Below are 21,145 nucleotides of genomic sequence, written 5' to 3' on the forward strand. Positions count from 1 at the left end.
GAGCAGTAGTTTTGTGCATGGAAAAATATCCTCTAGAGTACAGGGATGGGGAACTCTGGCCCTTTTATATGACCTGTGCACTTCAACTCCCAGAATTTCTGAGCCAGCATAGCTAGCTCAGGAATTCTGCGAGTTGACGTCAAGTCATAAAGGGGTCATAGCTCCCCACCTCTGGTCTAGTATAAAAAACATCTGTTTCATGATACATTAGGGGTTTTTTCCTTTCTTGCTCCCATGTGAAAGTTGCCAAGGTTGAGAAACATTGTTATAGAGGGAAGAGAATCCAGAAGCTGCTAAAAAGAATTTTCACCATCTCTAACTGTAGTTTAAGTACTTCTAGACTAGAGGATTGAAAGTGACTTCTCTCTGTTCTGTTGGTCATTCATGGCCTTTTGTATTTAATTCAACAGCTGAAATTTGGAAGATCCATCCATGATTATAAAACAAAATACAAAGAAGCAACTTTTGATTTCACAATGATATTCATGGAAGTCAAGAACCAGACACTAAGTGGTAGGTACAGATTATGTACATTCAATGTGTAGATTACCGAATGGGCAATGCATTAGAGGTCTCCAGATGCCACAAGAGGTCCAGACACTGACAAACTGTTGTGAATGTTTATGAAGTCATAGTTGACTTTTAAACAGAATGGATAGTTTTCTGGCAATTCTCACTTGACTCAGGAAGACTATTCCTGCCTCTCCAAATGATGATTGGTTATATTTCTTGTAGATTATCAAGCCTGGTGGAACTTTGAAAGATAGACAAGCCTCATAATCCAGACTGGCCATGAAGAGTACAGATCTTTTTAAGAATCGGAGGGGTATTCAAAAGACTGGCGAGTCACCAATATTTTGCAGTATACAATCTAGAGTTAGTCAAAATAAAGAGAATGGCTGGGATCCATAAATACAGGCAAGGCAGGCAGTGTTATATTTATATCAACATCTAGCGTATCAATAAGATGGCTGGATTATTCAAGGTTCATTTAATTTAACCAATCCCATTGATTCTCAGTGAAGATTCATTGACCTCTGCCATCTATTACAAAACTTGCTACAGTTAGTTTAAATTACCAAATACATCAGCAATCTACTGGTTTCTATTTTGCATTTTAGACTTTATTTTGTTACAGGCTAATGCTACTTTTGTACCAGAAAGAATGCTTTTGAATGTCTGCAATTTTTCCCCCCACACACCATCTGAAGCCTGGTGCAGACATAGCCTAGACAAAAGTTGCATTTTATATACCCTGAATATTCTTTTTTGGAATTTTAATCATGAACAATTCTTGGAAACTCAAAAATTTGCAAACTATTTTCTGTACGTTGAAGATTGCTTTAATATGGCAAGTGAATTTTCAGGTGCATTTTTATGTTTTTCGGTTATCATCTTATATCGAAGGAAATATTTTTTGCCTACTTGGCATCCTTAGAGTTTTTCATGTTGTTTGCTTCAGTTAGCTCTTGGAATCTGGAGTTGTTTTTTCTTCATCTATGGGGGGACAATTAGGATTGTCCTGTGCCCGTATTGCCAAGAATGAATATCCCAGGCCTCCTGCCATGCTAGAGGAGGAAAGAAAAAAATAGACACAATAATAAAACCATGAACTTCCTTGAGACTATGACATGCTTTCAAAACTCGCTTACCTAATATTGAGTCCAATGAAGTTCAACATATTAAACATGTAATCTCCACCAAACAGCATCCCAATATAAGCAAGAGACACATTCTATAAAGAAAAAGCAGTGTGTGTAAATACTACAAATGCCCACTATGATAAGCTATAAAGCATGGTTAGCATGAATGCACCCACAGACTCCTTTCTCTTAAAGAGCTTGACTACTTAATAACAAGTTTTTTTAGTGTTCACGTCTGAACCTAGAATGTTTGCTATTGCCATCTACATTTAAACACAAAACATAGCTATGGCTTGTTTATACCATTTTATATAAAATATAAGGTAAGAACTATGAAGAAAGAGTCCTGATCTTACATGACTTCATGGGGAGTAGAAGATGAAAAATATACCATGCTGTTCTGTCCTGAGCCCTCTTCAGTCATTTATCTGAACATCGGAGAACTTGAAAGTAAGTAAGAAAGTAGGTGGAGAACAGGACCATGCTGGCAACCTAACCCCTGGGTATTGAGCCAAGAGGCTCATATTTCTTTGAATGCAAATATATCTCACTGTTTACTCTGCTACTTGGATCCATACTGTCCTCTATCTATTTTCAAACCCTTATGTCTTGAAGTGGGACCCGACCTCTGTTTGATACATCACTTGGTAAAAATGACTCTACAAATAACATTGGGCTGAATATAATTGGATAAATTATTCCTGGCCTTTTTAGAAACCCAAGGATTGTCACATTTTTATATGTTCCCACTACTCGTGTAAGAAAATGTTTTACAAAAACTGCCACCAAGATATTCATATACATAGTCATAGGTCAAAACTGTACTCAAGACACAGGACTGTCTTTTGCAGCTAGTTTTAATGGTGCTGGGTTCACACATTACATGTGTACTTCTTAACTATGGATTATAGGTTAAAATTATTAGTAATCTAGTTCAGACCTAGTGCCAAATTATAAACCACACTATGCAACTTATAATAACTGGATTCATATATTATGCTAAAGTCAAAACAAACAATCCATATTGACAGTGTAGTGCATGTGTCAAACTCTCCACATCATGGGACATGTCGTGACGTATCACGACTTTTTCACATTGCCGAAGCTGGGGTGGGCATGGTCTCCGTATGATGCAACCGACCTGCGGGCTGGCAGTTTAACACCCCTGGTGTAGTGTAATGTGTGTATTCAGCTACAGTAACCTAATATCAACTGCTTTTGGTTACTTACTTTTATAGCACCAACTACTGCAGTTGTTAGAGCAGAATTATAATGGCTGCAGAGAACTGTAGAATACATCAGAAGAAACCTAGCATTAAAAACAAAAAAGGACTGTGTAACTTGGTTTCCTTTTTGTCAAATAAACAACTGATATATGCCATAATTCTATATAGACACTCATTACCCTATTTTATGTTGAGTTTCAGTATTTAAAATAGCCTAAGCATAATCTAAAACCTGCTGCATTTGAAGATCTGATATAAAATTAGGCAAACTAAAACTGAGCTTCTACCTACTCCATCATTTTTAAACAGCGCCAAGTGTCCTCTGGAAACTATCACCTGATTTGCAAGATTTAAAATGTGCTATACACTATCAAGGGATTCCTGTTCTAATTTCATTGATGTGGCCAATGAAAATGTCCCAAAGCAAGCTATACTGAAAAAGAATCAGAGAGCATGTGGAAATTATTTTTGCTCTTTAATAAAAAGAGATAGTTCTTAAAAAGTTGTGCATAGGATACAAAAGCTTTACTATGAGAACAAAGCATGAATCTTTGGGATCTTTCTCATTTTAGCTTATCTTATGCCAGTCATTACTTGATAATTTGCCCAAGATCCTCTTAACCCAACACACAAGAAAGAAGAAACTGAAAGATAAATAAAACGTTTGTCCACTGCTGGAAATCTGTGGCCTGTACAAATAAAAAAGATAAGATTTTTGATATATTTAGAGAGGGAAAAATTACCAATTATTTATTAAAAAATCCAATTCACAAAAATAATTGAATTTGAGGGGAAAAAATTGCTTGATCTTTAGAAACCACACCAAGTGTTGTTCTGCTGGCTTCTAACAGGAGAGCACATCTTGATATCACAGATTTCCTTTTACTTGTAAATCACTAATTACTGATTTTGGGGGGCTTTTTATGTGTGTCTCTCTCTCTGAATTGCCAAGATGCATGCTTGCAGATTCCCACAGACTTCACAAGTAGCCATTAAGAGCACACAGGATTGGAGGGTTTAGGTCAGGAGTCTTCAAACGTGGCCCTTTTATGACTTGTGGATGTCAACTCCCAGAATTCCTCAGCCAGGCATGCTGGGTGAGGAATTCTGGGAGTTGAAGTCCGCAAGTCATAAAAGGGCCAAGTTTGAAGACCCCTGGTTTAGGTAATATCCAAAGATATTAGTTTAGCTAAGAAAAAGAATCTTCCCTCCAAGAGCTCTCCTGCAGTTCCTTCCTCCCACTCCCAAACAGTTGGTAGCCATTTAATAGTAGCCATGTAATCGCTGAATGAGCCAGTTGGCTGTAGTGTTAAGGTATCAAGCTAGAAACCAGGAGATTGTGAGTTCTAGTTCCACCTTGCACCAGTCACTTTCTATCAGCCTCAGGGAGGAGCAATGGCATACCACTTTGGAAAAATCTTACCAACAACACTGCAGGGATATGTGTCCAGGCAATCACTGACTATCAGACACAAATGAACAGAAGAAAAAAAATGTTTGAATGAAGGTTCCGAGAGAAAGATAGTTCTTCTCAGTCAACACCAAATATCAGCCAAGATAACTTGAAAGGATGGATGGATAAAGTTTATGGAAGACTAATATTTCCCCTTAATCTCCTGTTCTATTCCTAACTCACCAAAATGAGGCTTCATATCTTATACTAAACCACTACTTATAGTATTATAAAATCAATCACCTCTGACAAAATCCTACATTTTTACTTCAAAAGGATCCCAAACACCTATCATTCCAGAAATATAAATTTAGGACCCAAGCCAATTAAATCCTTATTGTACTTGATTGGTTCCTAAGCTCTATTTACCTGCTGGAAATCTCCAGTGAAAAAACTGATGAGAACCGTAGGAATTATCATAAAACAGGCATTATAAAAAATTACTCCATATCTTCCCAGCTCCTGTATAAATAAATACATATGTTAAAAAAAATCTGATAGATGATTACTTAAGAGTTCCTGAAGGATTCAGCACTGAGATATCTACAGTAAGATATATAGAACCCAGTAAATTAAATGAATCCTGAAGATTCTGTTTGAAAGGCATGTAAGCCTGGATAATATAAACTGTTTATCAAATCAGATTCTATGTGGAAAAATGTTAGGGGGAATAATAAGATGTTAATGACTGAACTAATTATTCTTAACTAAAACAGAACAAAGAGCCAATAGCATGAATCTTCCCATACAAAGGTCTAGTCAGGTGGAAGCAATATGTATGGCTAGAAGTATGAAGTACAACTATCAGAGTCTAGAATAGAAATTGGCTTAAACCAGGTTTAAAAACCTTTTCCAAACCAATGATGACACTTGAATCCTTGATTGGCATTCACATTCTGGAAGTTGGCTCAGGCAGGACAAAACTTAACTTTAATTTGCATTCAAATTCAGTTCAAATTACATTAATTAAATATAATTTCAAGAATCAAATACTTGATATTTACTGATTTTCCCTTTAAAATGTCGATTTGTCAACTTTTTAAAGCCCTGAGATCATATCTTACATATTCCTTGCTTACATGAATCAGCCACAGCAATCAGCTACAGAATGATTGTTTAAGTTGACAGAAAGCAGTATTTAAGATATAAAAGTGGATGAAACTTTCACAAAGATATTACAATAAAGTATTTATGATCTTGTGAAAAGACAGTTATAAAAAGTGGTCTTCTTGTTGTTGTTAGTTGCGAAGTCGTGTCCGACCCATCGCGACCCTATGGACAATGTTCCTCCAGGCCTTCCTGTCCTCTACCATCTTCTGAAGTCCATTTAAGCTCACACCTACTGCTTCAGTGACTCCATCCAGCCACCTCATTCTCTGTCGTCCCCTTCTTCTATTGCCCTCAATCTTTCCCAGCATTAGGCTCTTCTCCAGTGAGTCCTTCCTTCTCATCAGGTGGCCAAAGTATTTGAGTTTTAGCTTCAGGATCTGGCCTTCTAAAGAGCAGTCAGGGTTGATCTCCTCTAGGGCTGACTGGTTTGATCGCCTTGCAGTCCAAGGAACTCGCAGGAGTCTTCTCCAGCACCATAGTTCAAAGGCTTCAATTCTTTGGCGCTCAGCCTTTCTTATGGTCCAGCTTTCACTGCCATACATTGCAACTGGGAAGACCATAGCCTTGACTATACGCACTTTTGTTGACAGGGTGATGTCTCTGCTTTTTAGTGTGCTGTCTAGATTTGCCATAGCTTTCCTCCGGAGGAGCAAGCGTCTTTTAATTTCTTGACTACAGTCCCCATCTGCAGTGATCTTGGAGCCCAAGAAAATAAAATCTGTCACTACCTCCATTTCTTCCCCATTTATTTGCCAGGAATTGAGAGGGCCGGATGCCATGATCTTGGTTTTCTTAATGTTTAGTTTCAACCCAAGTTTTGCACTCTCCTTCTTCACTCGCAACAAGAGGCTCTTTAGTTCCTCTTCACTTTCTGCCATTAGAGTGGTATCATCTGCACATCTTAGGTTGTTGATGTTTCTTCCGGCAATCTTAATTCCAACTTTTGATTCATCTAGCCCTGCCTTTCTCATGATGTGCTCTGCATATAAGTTAAATAGGCAGGGCGACAGTATACAGCCTTGCTGGACTCCTTTCCCAATTTTGAACCAATCAGTGGTTCTGTGTCCAGTTCTCACTGTTGCTTCTTGGCCCGCATATAGGTTTCTCAAGAGACAAATAAGATGGTCTGGTATGCCCATCTCTTTAAGGACTTGCCACAGTTTGTTATGATCCACACAATCAAAGGCTTTAGCATAGTCAATGAAGCAGAAGTAGATGTTTTTCTGGAACTCTCTAGCTTTCTCCATGATCCAGCGTATGTTAGCAATTTGATCTCTAGTTCCTCTGCCTCTTCGAAATCCTGCCTGTACTTCTGGTAGTTCTCAATCCACATACTGCTGGAGTCTAGCTTGTAGGATTTTAAGCATAACTTTACTAGCATGAGAAATGAGTGCAATGGTGCGATAGTTTGAACATTCTTTGGCACTGCCTTTCTTTGGAATTGGAATGTAAACTGATCTTTTCCAATCCTGTGGCCACTGTTGAGTTTTCCAAATTTGCTGGCAAATTGAGTGTAGCACTTTTACTGCATCGTCTTTTAAAATTTTGAATAGCTTAGCTGGAATACTGTCACCTCCACTAGCTTTGTTGTTGCTCAGCTTTTCTAAGGCCCACTTCACTTCACATTCTAGGATGTCTGGCTCGAGGTCAGTGACCACCTCATTGTGGTTATCAGGGACGTTAAGCTCATTCTTGTATAGTTCTTCTGTGTAATTTTGCCACCTCTTCTTAATCTCTTCTGCCTCTGTTAGGTCCCTGCCATTTTGGTCCATTTTTGCATGAAACGTTCCTTTCATCTCTCCAATTTTCTTGAAAAGATCTCTGGTCCTCCCTATTCTATTGTTTTCTTCTATTTCTTTGCATTGTTCATTTAAGAAGGCATTCTTATCTCTTCTAGCTATTCTCTGGAATTCTGCATTTAATTGGGCATATCTTTCTTTTTCTCCCTTGCCTTTCGCTTTCCTCCTTTCCTCAGCTATTTGCAAAGCTTCCTCAGACAGCCATTTTGCTTTCTTGCATTTCTTTTTCTTTGGGATGGTTTTGGTTGCTACCTGTTGTACAATGTTGCGAACCTCCGACCATAGTTCTTCAGGCACTCTATCAGATCTAATTCCTTAAATCTATTTGTCACCTCTACTGTATATTGAACAGGGGTATGATTTCATTCATACCTGACTGGCCTAGCACTTTTCCCTACTTTCTTTAATTTAAGCCTAAACTTTGCAACAAGAAGCTCATGGTCTGAGCCACAGTCAGCTCCTGGTCTTGTTTTTACTGACTGTATAGAGCTTCTCCATCTTTGGTTGCAGAGCATATAGTCAATCTGATTTCTGTGTTGACCGTCTGGTAATGTCCATGTGTAAACCCGTCTCTTGGGTTGTTGGAAAAGAGTGTTTGCTATGACCATCGTATTCTCTTGACAAAATTCTATCAGCCTTTGCCCTGCTTCATTTTGTACTCCAAGGCCAAACTTGCCTGTTATTCCGGTTATCTTTTGGCTTCCTACTTTAGCATTCCAATCCCCCATGATGATAAGGACATCATTTTTGGGTGTTAGTTTTATAAGGTGCTGTAGAGCTTCATAGAACCGGTCAATTTCATCCTCTTCAGCACCGGTGGTTGGGGCATAGACTTGGACTACTTTGATATTGAATGGTTCGCCTTGGATTCGAACTGAGATCATTCTGTCATTTTGAGGATTGTATCCCAGTATTGCTTTTCCTACTTTTTTATTGACTATGAAGGCTACTCCATTTCTTCTGAGGGATTCTTGCCCGCAGTAGTATACCTGATGGTCATCTGAATTAAATTCACTCATTGCTGTCCATTTTAGTTCGCTGATACCTAAGATGTCGATGTTTAGTCTTGTCATCTCTTGTTTGACCACGTCCAGCTTTCCTTGATTCATGGATCTTACATTCCAGGTTCCTATGGAGAAAAAATCTTTACAGCATCGGACTTTCCTTTCACCACCAGACATATCCACAGCTGAGCTTCCTTTCGGCTTTGGCCCAGTCGCTTCATTCTTTCTGGCGCTACTAGTACTAGCCCTCTGCTCTTCCCCAGTAGCATATTGGACGCCTTCCGACCTGAGGGGCTCATCTTCCAGCGTCATATTGTTTTACCTTTTGGTACTGTCCATAGGGTTTTCATGGCAAAGATACTGGAGTGGTTTGCCATTTCCTTCTCCAGTGGATCACGTTTTGTCAGAACTCTCTGCTATGACCTTTCCGTCTTGGGTGGCCCTGCACGGCATAGCTCATAGCTTCATTGAATTACGCAAGCCCCTTCCCCAGTAATCCATGAAGGGGAAAAAGTGGTCTACAAATACTTTTTTTAAAAAAAGAGATATTCTACTAGATCAGGCTTTTTATGAGTATTAAGAAAACTATACAACATATAAACTTTAAGGTGACTTTCAAATCTATTTTTTCACATGTTAAACCCATATGTTTAAAAAATGCAAAGAACAACACATAAAATCTCTGCATAATTACCTGAGGGTCAATTTTTTGTTTGGTATAAACACCATTTGCTGCCGTGAAGATATCATTGAGCAAAACAGAAACATAGCCTTCCAAGCTGAAAGCTAAATCTGATCTGGAAAATAAAATATGGAAAGAGAGACTAATTTAAATAGCATAAATTTAAACAATAGCTTTCTTTGCAGTGGACATATTCTGTCTGCTCTCCAAGTTGTATCCATATTACAAACGAGAGATAAATTTGTAAGAAGTCTGGGGTAAAAAAAATCTAGTCTTGTTTAATAAAGTAAACATATTGAGAAAATTCAAAACTTACATAAAGTCATGGTCATTTTACAGAATATATTATGTATAAGTCGGTTTGCCATTTAAAGCATATTTAGTGTGTGAGAGTTTAATCAGACAACAATTACACCAACAGTAAAATATTTGATGGAAATGTTAAAATTACAGTGGGATAAGACATAGGACAACCTAATAGAGAAGGAATTTCTATAGAATCTTACTATATGATCACAAACATACACATGAACATCAAAAAATAAAAATATAGCCTTTGTAATATATAACAATAGCAATAGCATTTAGGCCTATATACTGTCCCATAGTGCTTTATACCATTCTCTGGATGGTTTACAATGTAAGCATTATTTCCATATTGACCCTAAAAATCTGGGTCCTCATTTTACCAATCTTAAAGGATGGAAGGCTGAATCAACCTTGAGCCCCATTGAACTCCAGGCTGTGAACAGTTTGCCTGCAATACAGCATTTAACCACTGTGCCACCAGGGCTATGTTTCATATTCAATTGCTTTGAAAATACACTTTTTCTGTTTGGCAAGAAATTACTAGAAGCTGCAGTTCTCCCAGGCCTCTGCTATTAGTACTCCCCAATCTACCAGGACATTTTTATCATGCAATATAAAGCATGATTTATTGTGAGACCTTCAGTATAATTAACTGTGGACTCAGGCCATTGTGATTACAATTAGTGACTCCATCCTCCTCCTTCTGTGATGCATTAGAATAATTTCCCCAGCTGACTTCCAAAATTTGAACTTCTGTGCACAATTCACATCCATTTATTTTGGATCATCTTTGTTTAAGAAATGTCAATGGCATGTTAATTCTTATGTTCTGCAGCACAGTCAAGATCATCTGCAGATGATTTCCAGACCATTGTCATTGCTAATCTAGACCAGGGATCCCCAACCCCCGTTCCGTGGACTGGCACCAGTCTGCAGCATGCCAGAAACTGGTCCACACAAACAAGCAAAGCCCCATCCAAAGGATACAGGCAATCCATGAAACCACACCCCTCTGGTCCATGGAAAATCTCTCTTCACGGAACTGGTCCCTGGTGCCCGAAACGTTGGGGACCTCTGATATAGACCACCTTTATCCATTTCATAGTTCTCTGAAAGTGCTATTATTACATCTCCCAGAACTTCCAGCTAATTGACCAAGCTAGCTGGGAACCCTGGGAGTTGAAACACCACCTATTTTTAGGGCACTAGGTAGGGGAAGGCTGCTACAGAAAACTGCAGTGTACAAATATTTTATAGTATCTACTTATTCACCCAAACACTGACCTACAAAGGAATATTATTTTTCACTGATGTTAAGAAACAAATATGGAGTTCTGAAGGAAACTTTAAAATCTTACCCTGTTGCTATTAAAGCCCCAAAAATGATTGCAAACACACTGATTATAATGCTCAAGGGAAAGCGTTTCCTGTGAAAAATAAATGATATCTCTCTAAATGCATATTCAAGAATTAAGACATTGAGATTCTAGAATTTTATTTATTTATTTATTTTAATTCCATTTATATCCCGCCCTTCTCTGAAGACTCAGGGCGGCTTACAAGCTTAGCAGTGAGAATGAGTGAGCCTTCTTTGTTTCACTTGATCCATAGGAGAATAAAATCACCTGTTTATCCCAAAGGATTTGAAAGAGCCTCTACATGTAGAAGGGCCAAATACAATTCTTGGTATATATACAGAAAGAGTTGGAAAAATTCTTTGTTCCAAAAAAAAAGAAAAGAAAAAAGAATTCTCAATAAAGGACTAGACCAGGCATGTCAAACTGCAGGCCTGTGGGCCAGATGCATCATGCTGAAACTGCGCCCACCCCATTGCCAGCAATGGGGAAAAAGTTGTGATATGTCGCGCAACGTCACGGGTTTGACATGCCTGGACCAGACAGTACAGAACTAGAGGGCCCAATCTGATATACAATAGCTTCCTATAAATCCAACAGCTGCCTATAAATCCAGCCTCATTCACTAACTAATTGGTCAGTCAAAACCAGTGTTCACTTTTATAAGGTAAAGGTAAAGGTTCCCCCGCACATGCATGCAAGTCGTTTCCAACTCTAGGGGCTGGTGCTCATCTCCGTTTCAAAGCCGAAGAGACAGCGTTTGTCCGAGGACGTCTCTGTGGTCATGTGGCCGGCATGACTAGACGCCAAAGGCACACGGAACGCTGTTACCTTCCCACAGTAGTGGTCCCTATTTTTCTACTTGCATTTTTACATGCTTTCGAACTGCTAGGTTGGCAGAAGCTGGGACGAGTAACAGGCGCTCACTCTGTTACGCAGCACTCGGGATTCGACCCGCCAAACTGCCGACCATCTGATCGACAAGGAACAACTTACTCCACAAATGCTATCAAATTCTAAGAAGGGAAAGACATTGAGTTCAATAGAACTGATTCCCAGGGATTGAATCAAAAACTCAGTTACCCAGAGGCAGCAAGCAATAAATAAATAATACAGCGTAGTAATCTCTGTACATTCTTGGGAGGATAAACTCTTTTTAATATTTTTGAGAATAGAATATCTACATAGTTACAGGGAAAGTAGTGGAGTCGCTAAAATGCAGCACAAAGAAAAAGACAGAAGAAGAAGACAATGAAGACCTTGTATTCAGAAGAAGGAAGAGGAGCAGGGGCAGGATTACTAGATATTCCCTTCAGAAATATAAACAAGCACTGGGGTAGATGGTAGCAAAGACATAACAACAGAAAGCTCTTTGCTGCCCTCTAGGGGTCATCTAAATTTTGGCAAGCCAGAACTGGTAGGGTGAGGATAGGAAAGAGACAAAGTAGCTAAAGAGAAGGAAACAACTAAGGTAGCCAAACAGAAATCAGGAAAAGCGTGACTTAGATGAAAAGCCAAAAGGAAGAGCCAAGAGAAAGATTGGGCTTGATCAGACTATCACACTACAGGGAGTTAGGAAGAAAGCCATGAAGCAGAAGAGCTGCCAGTGGCGTAGCGTGGGGGGTGCAGGGGGGGCCGGCCGCACCGGGCGCAACATCTGGGGGGGCGCTCACACTCGCAGCTCTCTGCCCCTGCCTGGCTCACTCACTCTTTCTCACTGCAGTGCTGGCTGTGCGAATCCGATCCGAGCCGCCGGGTCGCCGCCCACTGTGGAGGGGGGGTGCCAGGTGTGCGGTGCGGTTAGGGGGCGCAAATTACTTGCCTTGCCCCGGGTGCTGACAACCCACGCTACGCCACTGAGAGCTGCCTTGAACCAAGGTTACAATTCAAATCTTTGGCTCCAGATTTCTATTATTCATAGAGAAGGAAATTATGTGCCCAAATAATTTTAAGCAGTTCATATTGTCTCTTCTAATTAGTCAGCAAAATACACTGGGTCATTATGTGACCCAATAAACCATTGTGGTATTTCAAAAATGAGAGGCAAATACTTACCCAAGAATAATAATTTCCAGCAGTAATGTAAGAGGAATGGTAAACTTCCTCAGGACTGTAAACATTGGCAAGCTGTATTTAAAGACAGTTCATGTCAGTGGCAAACTCCTTCATGACTGATTATGTATCTTCACTAGTTTCATCCTCAGCTTCAACTGACATTAAGAATGCCCCTAAATAAATTTTCAGCTGCAAAGCCAAATGTCAGTCTGACTCCAAAGAATGCTTAGACAGTAGAATAGTTGGAAGTAAGAATATTTTTTTTAAAAAAAAACTTTGGCATCTGCCTCATACAATTTGTTTCCAGTAATTTCCTTTTAATTGAGTTAAAATTAGTTCTCAAGTAGTCAGTGATATGGTATTTTCCATGAATAGCTATCTAAATGCTGAGAATCAAGGCAACTATGGAAAAGATTTTGGTGAGCCAGGTCAGAAACTAATAAATAGTTTTCTCTAACCTGGACTGGAAGCCCCCAAGCTGGGAAGAACTCCTACATGTTCACTAAAGTTGAGCTGTATAACCCTTTCCATATTAATACAGAAGAATGTACCAGTATTACTGTATTATATTAATAGATAATTAGAAATTCATAGGGTGTCTAAGTCAAATGCAAATTCTAAATACTTATTCCTAGTTATGAAAAAACCAAAATAATCACACATTACACTGGTGTGCTTCTTTCAGTTTAGTGCGAAATGACTAGTGCGTGCCCAAGACAAAGGCTAGCAACCTTTCCAGATATCTCCACACAGTTGCATGCAATGATGCAGACATCAAACAAATAACTGGCATAAGCTTGTGAGATCAGCAAATATAAGGGTAGCGTTATGTGTCAGAATCCTAAATGCCATGTTACTGAGCTATACCCAAGAGCACTGCTTTAGTTATGCTTCCTAGATGTACTGATGGAGATTTGTGATTCACCTACATATCTGTTAAGCAATTGGATGAGACTGGAGTACCATCTCAAATAAAGCTGTTACATGACATGCAATTATCTATTCAGGCAGCAGATTCCCCAAACAATGCATTCTAACTACCCCACCCAATTTTTCACACAATGAATGGCCCACTGTCTAATCAACGTCCATTTTCATCAGTCAAAGATGAAGAACATATCAGTTACCAAAAGGGGAGGAAGAAAATGTCAAAAAATAGAAAATAGAACGGCTAGTTGTAAAGTTTCTTTACAGGTATTTTTTCCTAAGCCTTTATAAACTTTATAAACTGATTTTATACACTGGAATGCTTTGGCAAGATGAGGATGCTTTTGTGCAAAAATATAGTCCATTTTTAACAGTCTTGAAAAAAGACTGAAATTTACAAAGGATTAAATACAAAGAAATTATCAGTTTAAGTTTACTACCTGGACATTACTATACCTTAGCTTCCCTATGCTTGATAATCCACTTATATGATTTCCAATAAAAATCAGAGGAAGTGGAAACAACTGTAATAAAATAAATGCACCATTCAGATTATGCCATTTCACTCCACTTTGGAAGAAATCTGTTCAAATCAATTCATAAACCATATAATTCATAACACCAATAGAAACAAATTAGCAGGCCTTATAAAGGTACATCACTTGTTAGTATTTGATTCTTTGCATGACTTTACTCCTGCTTGTATCTATACAATTATATTTAACCTACAATGAATGAATATACATAAATTTTTTTATCTAAGCATTTACTACCATATGTGCAGATAAAGATTATCAGTTAGAAGTACATCTCTTTGTATTCACTTGGGATTAATAAATATAAAACCTGTTTAGATTTCTGGTGACTATATGGCTATAGCCATGATGGTTACTTGGCAACAGTATGGAAATCATTTTCTACTTCCTTCATCCAGTTTATTTTTCCCAATTCCCAGTTTTGTCAATAGCCTGGTGATCTCCTGGTGATCCTCATTCCAGCACTAACCAGCCCTGTATTGTTATTTGAGATAAACCAAGTTTAGCTAAGTGCTGCCATCTACTGAGAACAATGGAGTTTTCTAACAACTGCATGGTCATAAACATCTTGGTTGTGTAAGATTGATCTCTAGAATCAAAACCCAAAGAGCTGGAATATTAGATTAGCAAAGGGGTTTTTTTTTCAACCAATTTATCTGGAGACCCTATTTTAACCCAAGCCCCACAATCTGCAATATTTTATGGGTTTGATCTTTATTCAGAAACAATGATCACTGTGCAATTCACATAGATGCATAAGCGTTAGCAACTGATTTGTATGTTGCTGGGTTTATTTTAAAAAGGATATGATGGAAAACAATAATAATCATGCATGGAAAGAATCTAGCAATTTTACCATGCAAATTCCCTGTAAAGGTAAAATGAGTGGCAATGACTCCTCAATGAAGAGAATTTGCAAGTGTCTAAAAGCAAATATTGGATCAACCAAGGAGTAGGAAGATTGAGCGATTCACACTTGCCCTTTTAAGCTTTCAAGGACAAAACTTTACAACAAATGCTGTCTCCTTTGAAGCTTCAGTCGGTTAAATAATTACATGAACTTTCAACAAATGGAAGAGATAACTTATCTTGCAGTAGGAATGCATATCCTGTGGTCTCTCCCACCTGGCAGGCAAGTTTGGGATGGCTGCCTAGGCTGAGAATGTGTGGGCAGTCCTTTCTCTTGGCAAAAGCTGGCTCCCTTGCTGTCCAGCTGGCATCTCTTTTGTAGGGAAGAGCCTTGTTCTGAGCCAGGAAAGGGAGCTGTTTCAAAGCCAGGCCCCTTTGAAGGGTCAGGGGAGTTTGGCAGACATGAACAAAGAAGGCCCACAGCTGTTTCTTCCACCCTTTGCTTTGTCTCAGCTGATGTTCATCTCTCCATCTTCCTTTTCCTCTCACTCCAAAAGGGCCCCCATTCCATCATCAGACTTTAAATTCTTACATTCTGCCTGCAAATACTTAATCCTTGGTGATGAGGGTGACTTCCAAACATGCTAGAGTTTTCCCTTCACCATAAAATGTGTGCAATGTTTATGATGCATGTTTAAAAGGGGTGGGGCTTTAACCCATTGATTGGTGCCTGTCCCTTAATTTTATTTCCCCCATTGGGATATTTTAAGGGGCACAAAGGGTGCCACAAACTTCTGCTAATTGGATCTCAGTCACTTATATGTGCCAACAGAATTTAGGAATATTTTTTTCCACTTGGCAATATTAAAACCCATGCAAGGAGTTAAGTCATTCTTACCTTTTTAGGGATGCTTTTGTCAAGATCAGGAAAATGAATGACTTTATTTAATTTTGACACATATAAGATGAGAATAGTGGTTACCATCTAAAAGGGAGAGAAAACAATCACATACAGCAGCAAAATATAATTTCCATATGTAGCTGAGGTGGACTATAGATACTGCTGTTTTGAAGACCTGTTGCTTTGTTTTTAATAACCCCTCAGGTTTGCAAACTACGCCAATGCACACAGAACTCCAGTTTGATCTGCATGGATATTTTCATACATTTTTGTGCTCTCCTCCAGAAAATTAGAGCATGCTTAAAAATGTTACCGTAATCCTAAAGTAGCATTGTTTACAAAAATAAAGAAAAATCCCCTCTGCCAAGAAAAATATTGGCCCTGCTCACTTTGTATCATGATGCCTACCTGTGTCTCTGAGATTCCAAAACACTAATATAGTTTCAGTCACCAGAACAGGACCCATCCCTGCTACAATCTTACTTTATAAAAACTCTTGAGATGGGCTTTAGTGAAGAGAATTCTCTCAGGAGGAAGAAAATCATCTGCATTTCATCTTTCAACCACTGGAAACCCTATATTTGTAAATTGGAATATTTACCATTTAATCTCTTTTATCGATGAACATACCTGTCCTATTCCAACAAACACTGGAGATGGGAATCTAGAAAGAAAATAAAAGTGACATTTATGCATGCACATATTTGTGTGTGTGTTTGTGTGTCTATGTGATTCTACTGTATACTTCAGTTTAGAAAGAAAGGTCCTATATATGCAAACATGCACGAATCAGAAGCTATCAAAATTTAAATTGTTAAAACTCTGCAACTTGTTTAAACAAAGAAATGTTGGCTGTCCAATGCAATACAGTCGTGTATGGATTATTTGTATGCAACTGCAATCTACAGTGTGAAATTTGGAAGAAAATCAAGCCTATATTTCCAATTACACAAAATAACAGAGCAGTGGTATCCAACCTTGGCAACTTTAAGACTTGTGGACTGGGGAATTCTGAAAGCTGAAGTCCCCAGGTCTTAAAGTTGCCAGAGTTGGACACCTCTGTAATAGAGTAACAAAATAATAAAGAGTGTATTTTAAAAAGCTGTGGATATCAAGGGTAAAAGGTAAAGGTAAATGTTCCCCCGCACATGCGTGCTAGTCGTTTCCGACTCTAGGGGCCGGTGCTCATCTCCATTTCAAAGCCAAAGAGCCAGTGCTTGTCCAAGGATGTCTCCGTGGTCATGTGGCCAGCATGACTAGATGCCAAAGGCGCACGGAACGCTGTTACCTTCCCACCGTAGTGGTCCCTATTTTTCTACTTGCATTTTTACGTGCTTTCGAACTGCTAGGTTGGCAGAAGCTGGGACGAGTAACAGGCGCTCACTCTGTTACGCGGCACTCAGGATTCGACCCGCCAAACTGCCGACCTTCTGATCAACAAGCTCAGCATCCTAACCCACTGAGCCACCGCGTCCCAACATCAAGGGTATAAAAGACCGTATAATAAAAACAACCAGGAAAATGTCAGGAATAAGAAACCTGCAAGTGAAGTGGCAGGCTGTAAAGTGGCAGGTGTTCCCTAACAAATCATGACAGAAAACCAATAACATGAATGTTTGCTGCTTATCAATTCTAGGAGTCTTCTTCTGCAAAGAAGCTACTCTTCTCTGTTCTATGCATGTGCCATTTGATAGACTTATTTCCTTATGCCAATCTGTTTCATTAAAAGCCTGCAGGCTCCATCTGCTGGGGCTAGAATTAATATCACATTGCTTATCCAACAATACTGGCTTCATGAGCCCTCCCACGGCACAATATACAATCTTGTATAGGATCCTGACTTGTCTGGAAATATGGCCTGGCTTGTAAGGGACTTGATCTTTGTCCTTATAGAGTCCTGCTATTCACTCATCTCTGCTGCCAAACCTGAGGTCCTTATTCACCTGCGCTAGTTATTATCAGTTTTTTGCTGAATCCTTGCTGCAGGTGCAAGGTTTAGACTCAATGTGGATGGTAAATTTTGGGGAGAGGTCAATGTATTTGAAATGTATTCATACAAAGAAGCCATGTTCACACATCATACTGGTAAGTCATAAATCATGAATCACAACTCCACAATTACAGCAGATTCATAAGTGGTGGTAAGCCACCAAAATAGAAGATCTCGACACAAGATCTGGATACCAGATTAACTGCTAGATGGCCACAAAAAGTTAAAAGTATTTCTGGAGCTGGCAGCCCATGCACATACATAGTTTGGTGTGATGCACCCATATCAGCCTGCAAAATTATGGCTCCAAAGATTTCTCTCTGCTAGCCAAAACGCTTCTTTTGCTTGGAGAAAAGCTGCTTTGTTTGTACATTGAGATATTTTTATTCGTCCACTGTCATTCAACTGCTATAGCCTCAATGTACAAATTCTCATCTTTATGATTATAATTAATTTTCAAATATACAGCACAAATTAATTTCCTCCTCCTGGGTGATCACAGGACTCTGGGCCTGTATCTAAGATCTCAGCTATCCCAGAGGAATTAAAGCAGGGCTTTTTTTGTCATACAACGCCCAGAACGGAGTTCCGGCACCTTTTTTGGATGGAACCTTGTAGGGTAGGCAAGGCTGGTTCTATGACCTGTGTGAGTTCCGGCACCTTTTCTTTTTTTCTTTTCTTTTCTTTCTTTCTTTTCTTTTTTTTTTTTTTTACAAAAAAAGCACTGAATTAAAGTAATGGGAATTTCCTGGGAAAGATCTTGCTTCTGGGTTACAACAATAATATCGTAGACTGGTAATAAAATGGCTTAATGTTTAATTTATTGATCTAATAAAATAACTGTAAAAATGAATGAAAACATTTGTTTGAATCACAAAGCCATTACTGTTGGTAAAGGCTACAGGTTACAAATTCCAGACAGCCACTAGATTTGCCATCTAGAATCCAATTAGTGTAAACCTATCTACAGTATTCACTGCCATCAGCTAAATATTATAGCTCAGATCTGGGCAGTCAAGCCCTGGTCTAAACAACTGTAATTGAAGAATGCATTCCCAATGTCCAATTCTCCTATCTATCTGTTTCAACTGTATTATAAATTGAGCAAGGACTTTGGACTCGGGACTTCGGAACCAGAATCTGTGAGACTACAAGCTCGTATTTCCCGGGCTGCCCATCAAAACCACCTTTTTAAAATGCACCGGTAAGTTTAGGAAGAACTGAAGACAATCCTATTGAGCTAAAGAAGTACATTTCTCTTTGGGTCCCGGGGCATAAAAGTCCTGCAGAGAACGAGGAAGCAGAAGGATTAGCCCAAGAGGCTTCCATAAGATAAGAAGCTGGAACCCGGCTGAAGGCAGGCAAAGAAGATGGTGTGCCATTCCAATCGCGTTGCCAGAGGTCACAGGGTGGGGAAACACCTGCCCCCCCCTCCGCAGAGAGGGGGACGAAGAGAAAATAAGGCGTAGCTTTGACCAGTTGACAGTGGGCTGATTTGAAGGCCGGCCGACCGCTGCCCAGCAGGTTCGCGCAGCACCTTCCTCCTCTCATCTCACCTGTAAACCGTCAGCAACTGTCTTATTTACCAGAATGATCAAGAAAGAGCAGGTCCCATAGAAAAGGGCGGAGAGCATCTTGGGCAGCGGAGAAGGGCCAGGGAGAGGAGATGCAACCGGCTCCTGGTCCGGCTTCTTGGCTTTCATCGTTTCGCACCTGTGCAACAGGTCTCCACCTGCCAGTCACACGAAATGACATCCCCGCCAGCCAGGCAAAGGGCGACTTTAGCCCTTTCTCGCTAAAGGAGAAACGAGGCTGAACAGGAAGAAGCTTGCACCCGGCTTGGCTGTCTCCACCCACCAGGCCAGGGGTCGGCAACCTCGGCTCTTTTATGACTCGTGGACTTCAACTCCCAGAATTCCTGAGCCAGCTTAGCTGGCTCAGGAATTCTGGGAGTTTAAGTCCACAAGTCATAAAAGAGCCGAGGTTGCCTACCCCTGCACCAGGCTGTAACATCCCCCTCTTTCTTCCGTTAAAATGCCTCGGAGCCGGGCAGCCGCGAGCAAGCTTCGTCTATTGGCTGACTTGTGGAGATCAGAGGATCGCTTTTGGGGCGCTTTGTGCTGCTCTGGCTTTCCTGCCGTATTTCGAGCATGACAAGATGGAGCGTTAAGTCACCACAATAGCCTGCCCGGGACCAACCTTCTCCAGCCCGGCGCCCTCCAGCTCTGCTGCTGCTGAGAAAGCTGGAAGTTGTGGTCTCATCACACGTGGAAGACAGAAAGTTGGGAAAGGTTGAGCTTAGCCAAAATCACTACATTTTCTCTTTCAGAAGCAGCGTTTCTCTTCGTTCGATCAAAGACACTTGTTATCTGACAGGATTCTTCCTTGCGTGCTCTGTCTCCCGTCCTAAAAACGTGGTGACCGTTCAGGTCACCCTTCTTCTGTTAAGTGTCATGGTGATCTATCAACTGGGGGGGGGGAGAAAGCAAATTGCTAAGTTTGCTAAGAGCCTTGGTGGAGCAGTGGGCTAATGCCTCCTTAAGTAACACCAACTGCCTGCAATTAGTGCAGGTTCGCATCCCACCAGGCTCAAGGTTGACTCAGCCTTCCATCCTTCCGAGGTAGGTAAAATGAGGACCCAGATTGTTGGGGGCAATTAAGCTGACTTTGTAATAATGCCGCTTGGGTGTGTGTGTGTGAAAGCCTAATAAGCAGGCATACACATAGAATGAAGGCTACTGCTAAGCTTGTAAGCCGCCTTGAATCTTCGGAGAAGGGCGGGATATAAATGGAATTAAAATAAATAAATAAATAATAAATAAAATAAGTTGGTTGTTAGCAGCCATCTCTTAGATCAGAGGTCCCCAACCGTTTGGGCACCGAGGACCGGTTCCGTGGAGAGAGGTTTTCCTGCGGACCGGAGGGGGTGTGGTTTCATGTACTGCCTGCATCCCACAGATGGGGCTTTGGTGCCGGTCCATGGACTAGGGCAGGGGTAGGCAACCTCGGCTCTTTTATGACTTATGGACTGAGTCAGCTGACTCAGGAATTCTGGGAGCTGAAGTCCATGAGTCATAAAAGAGCCGAGGTTCCCTACCCCTGGACTAGGGATTGGGGACCCCTGTTTTAGGTCATGGGAAAAACTTTTTTTCTACTATGTACCACATTCCTGTAATTTTTTTTAAAAAAGGCATATAAAAGAATTTTTTTGCCAGATGTTAGTTTCTAGCCAAGTGACTAGAAGTGCAGCTACCCAGAAGTAGTGTTTATTTATTTATTTTATTTATTTTATTACATTTATATACC

General features: G+C 40.0%; 1 protein-coding gene across 1 annotated transcript; it reads right to left on the reverse strand.

The window, feature by feature from the left end:
- Positions 1–19,542, reverse strand: SLC35D2 (solute carrier family 35 member D2; the record flags this gene model as incomplete). The annotated part of the gene is given in 13 exon segments (XM_083351999.1): positions 1–1,568; positions 1,653–1,735; positions 2,874–2,975; positions 3,499–3,558; positions 4,692–4,784; positions 8,930–9,032; positions 10,585–10,653; positions 12,637–12,708; positions 14,020–14,087; positions 15,847–15,933; positions 16,480–16,513; positions 19,396–19,409; positions 19,411–19,542. Coding segments are annotated over 13 exon segments (1,023 nt in total). The 3' UTR covers positions 1–1,462.
- Between the last annotated feature and the right edge of the window lie 1,603 nt (positions 19,543–21,145).

The sequence above is a fragment of the Vipera ursinii genome, assembly GCF_947247035.1.
Source record: "Vipera ursinii genome assembly, chromosome: 2".
NCBI lineage: Eukaryota > Metazoa > Chordata > Lepidosauria > Squamata > Viperidae > Vipera > Vipera ursinii.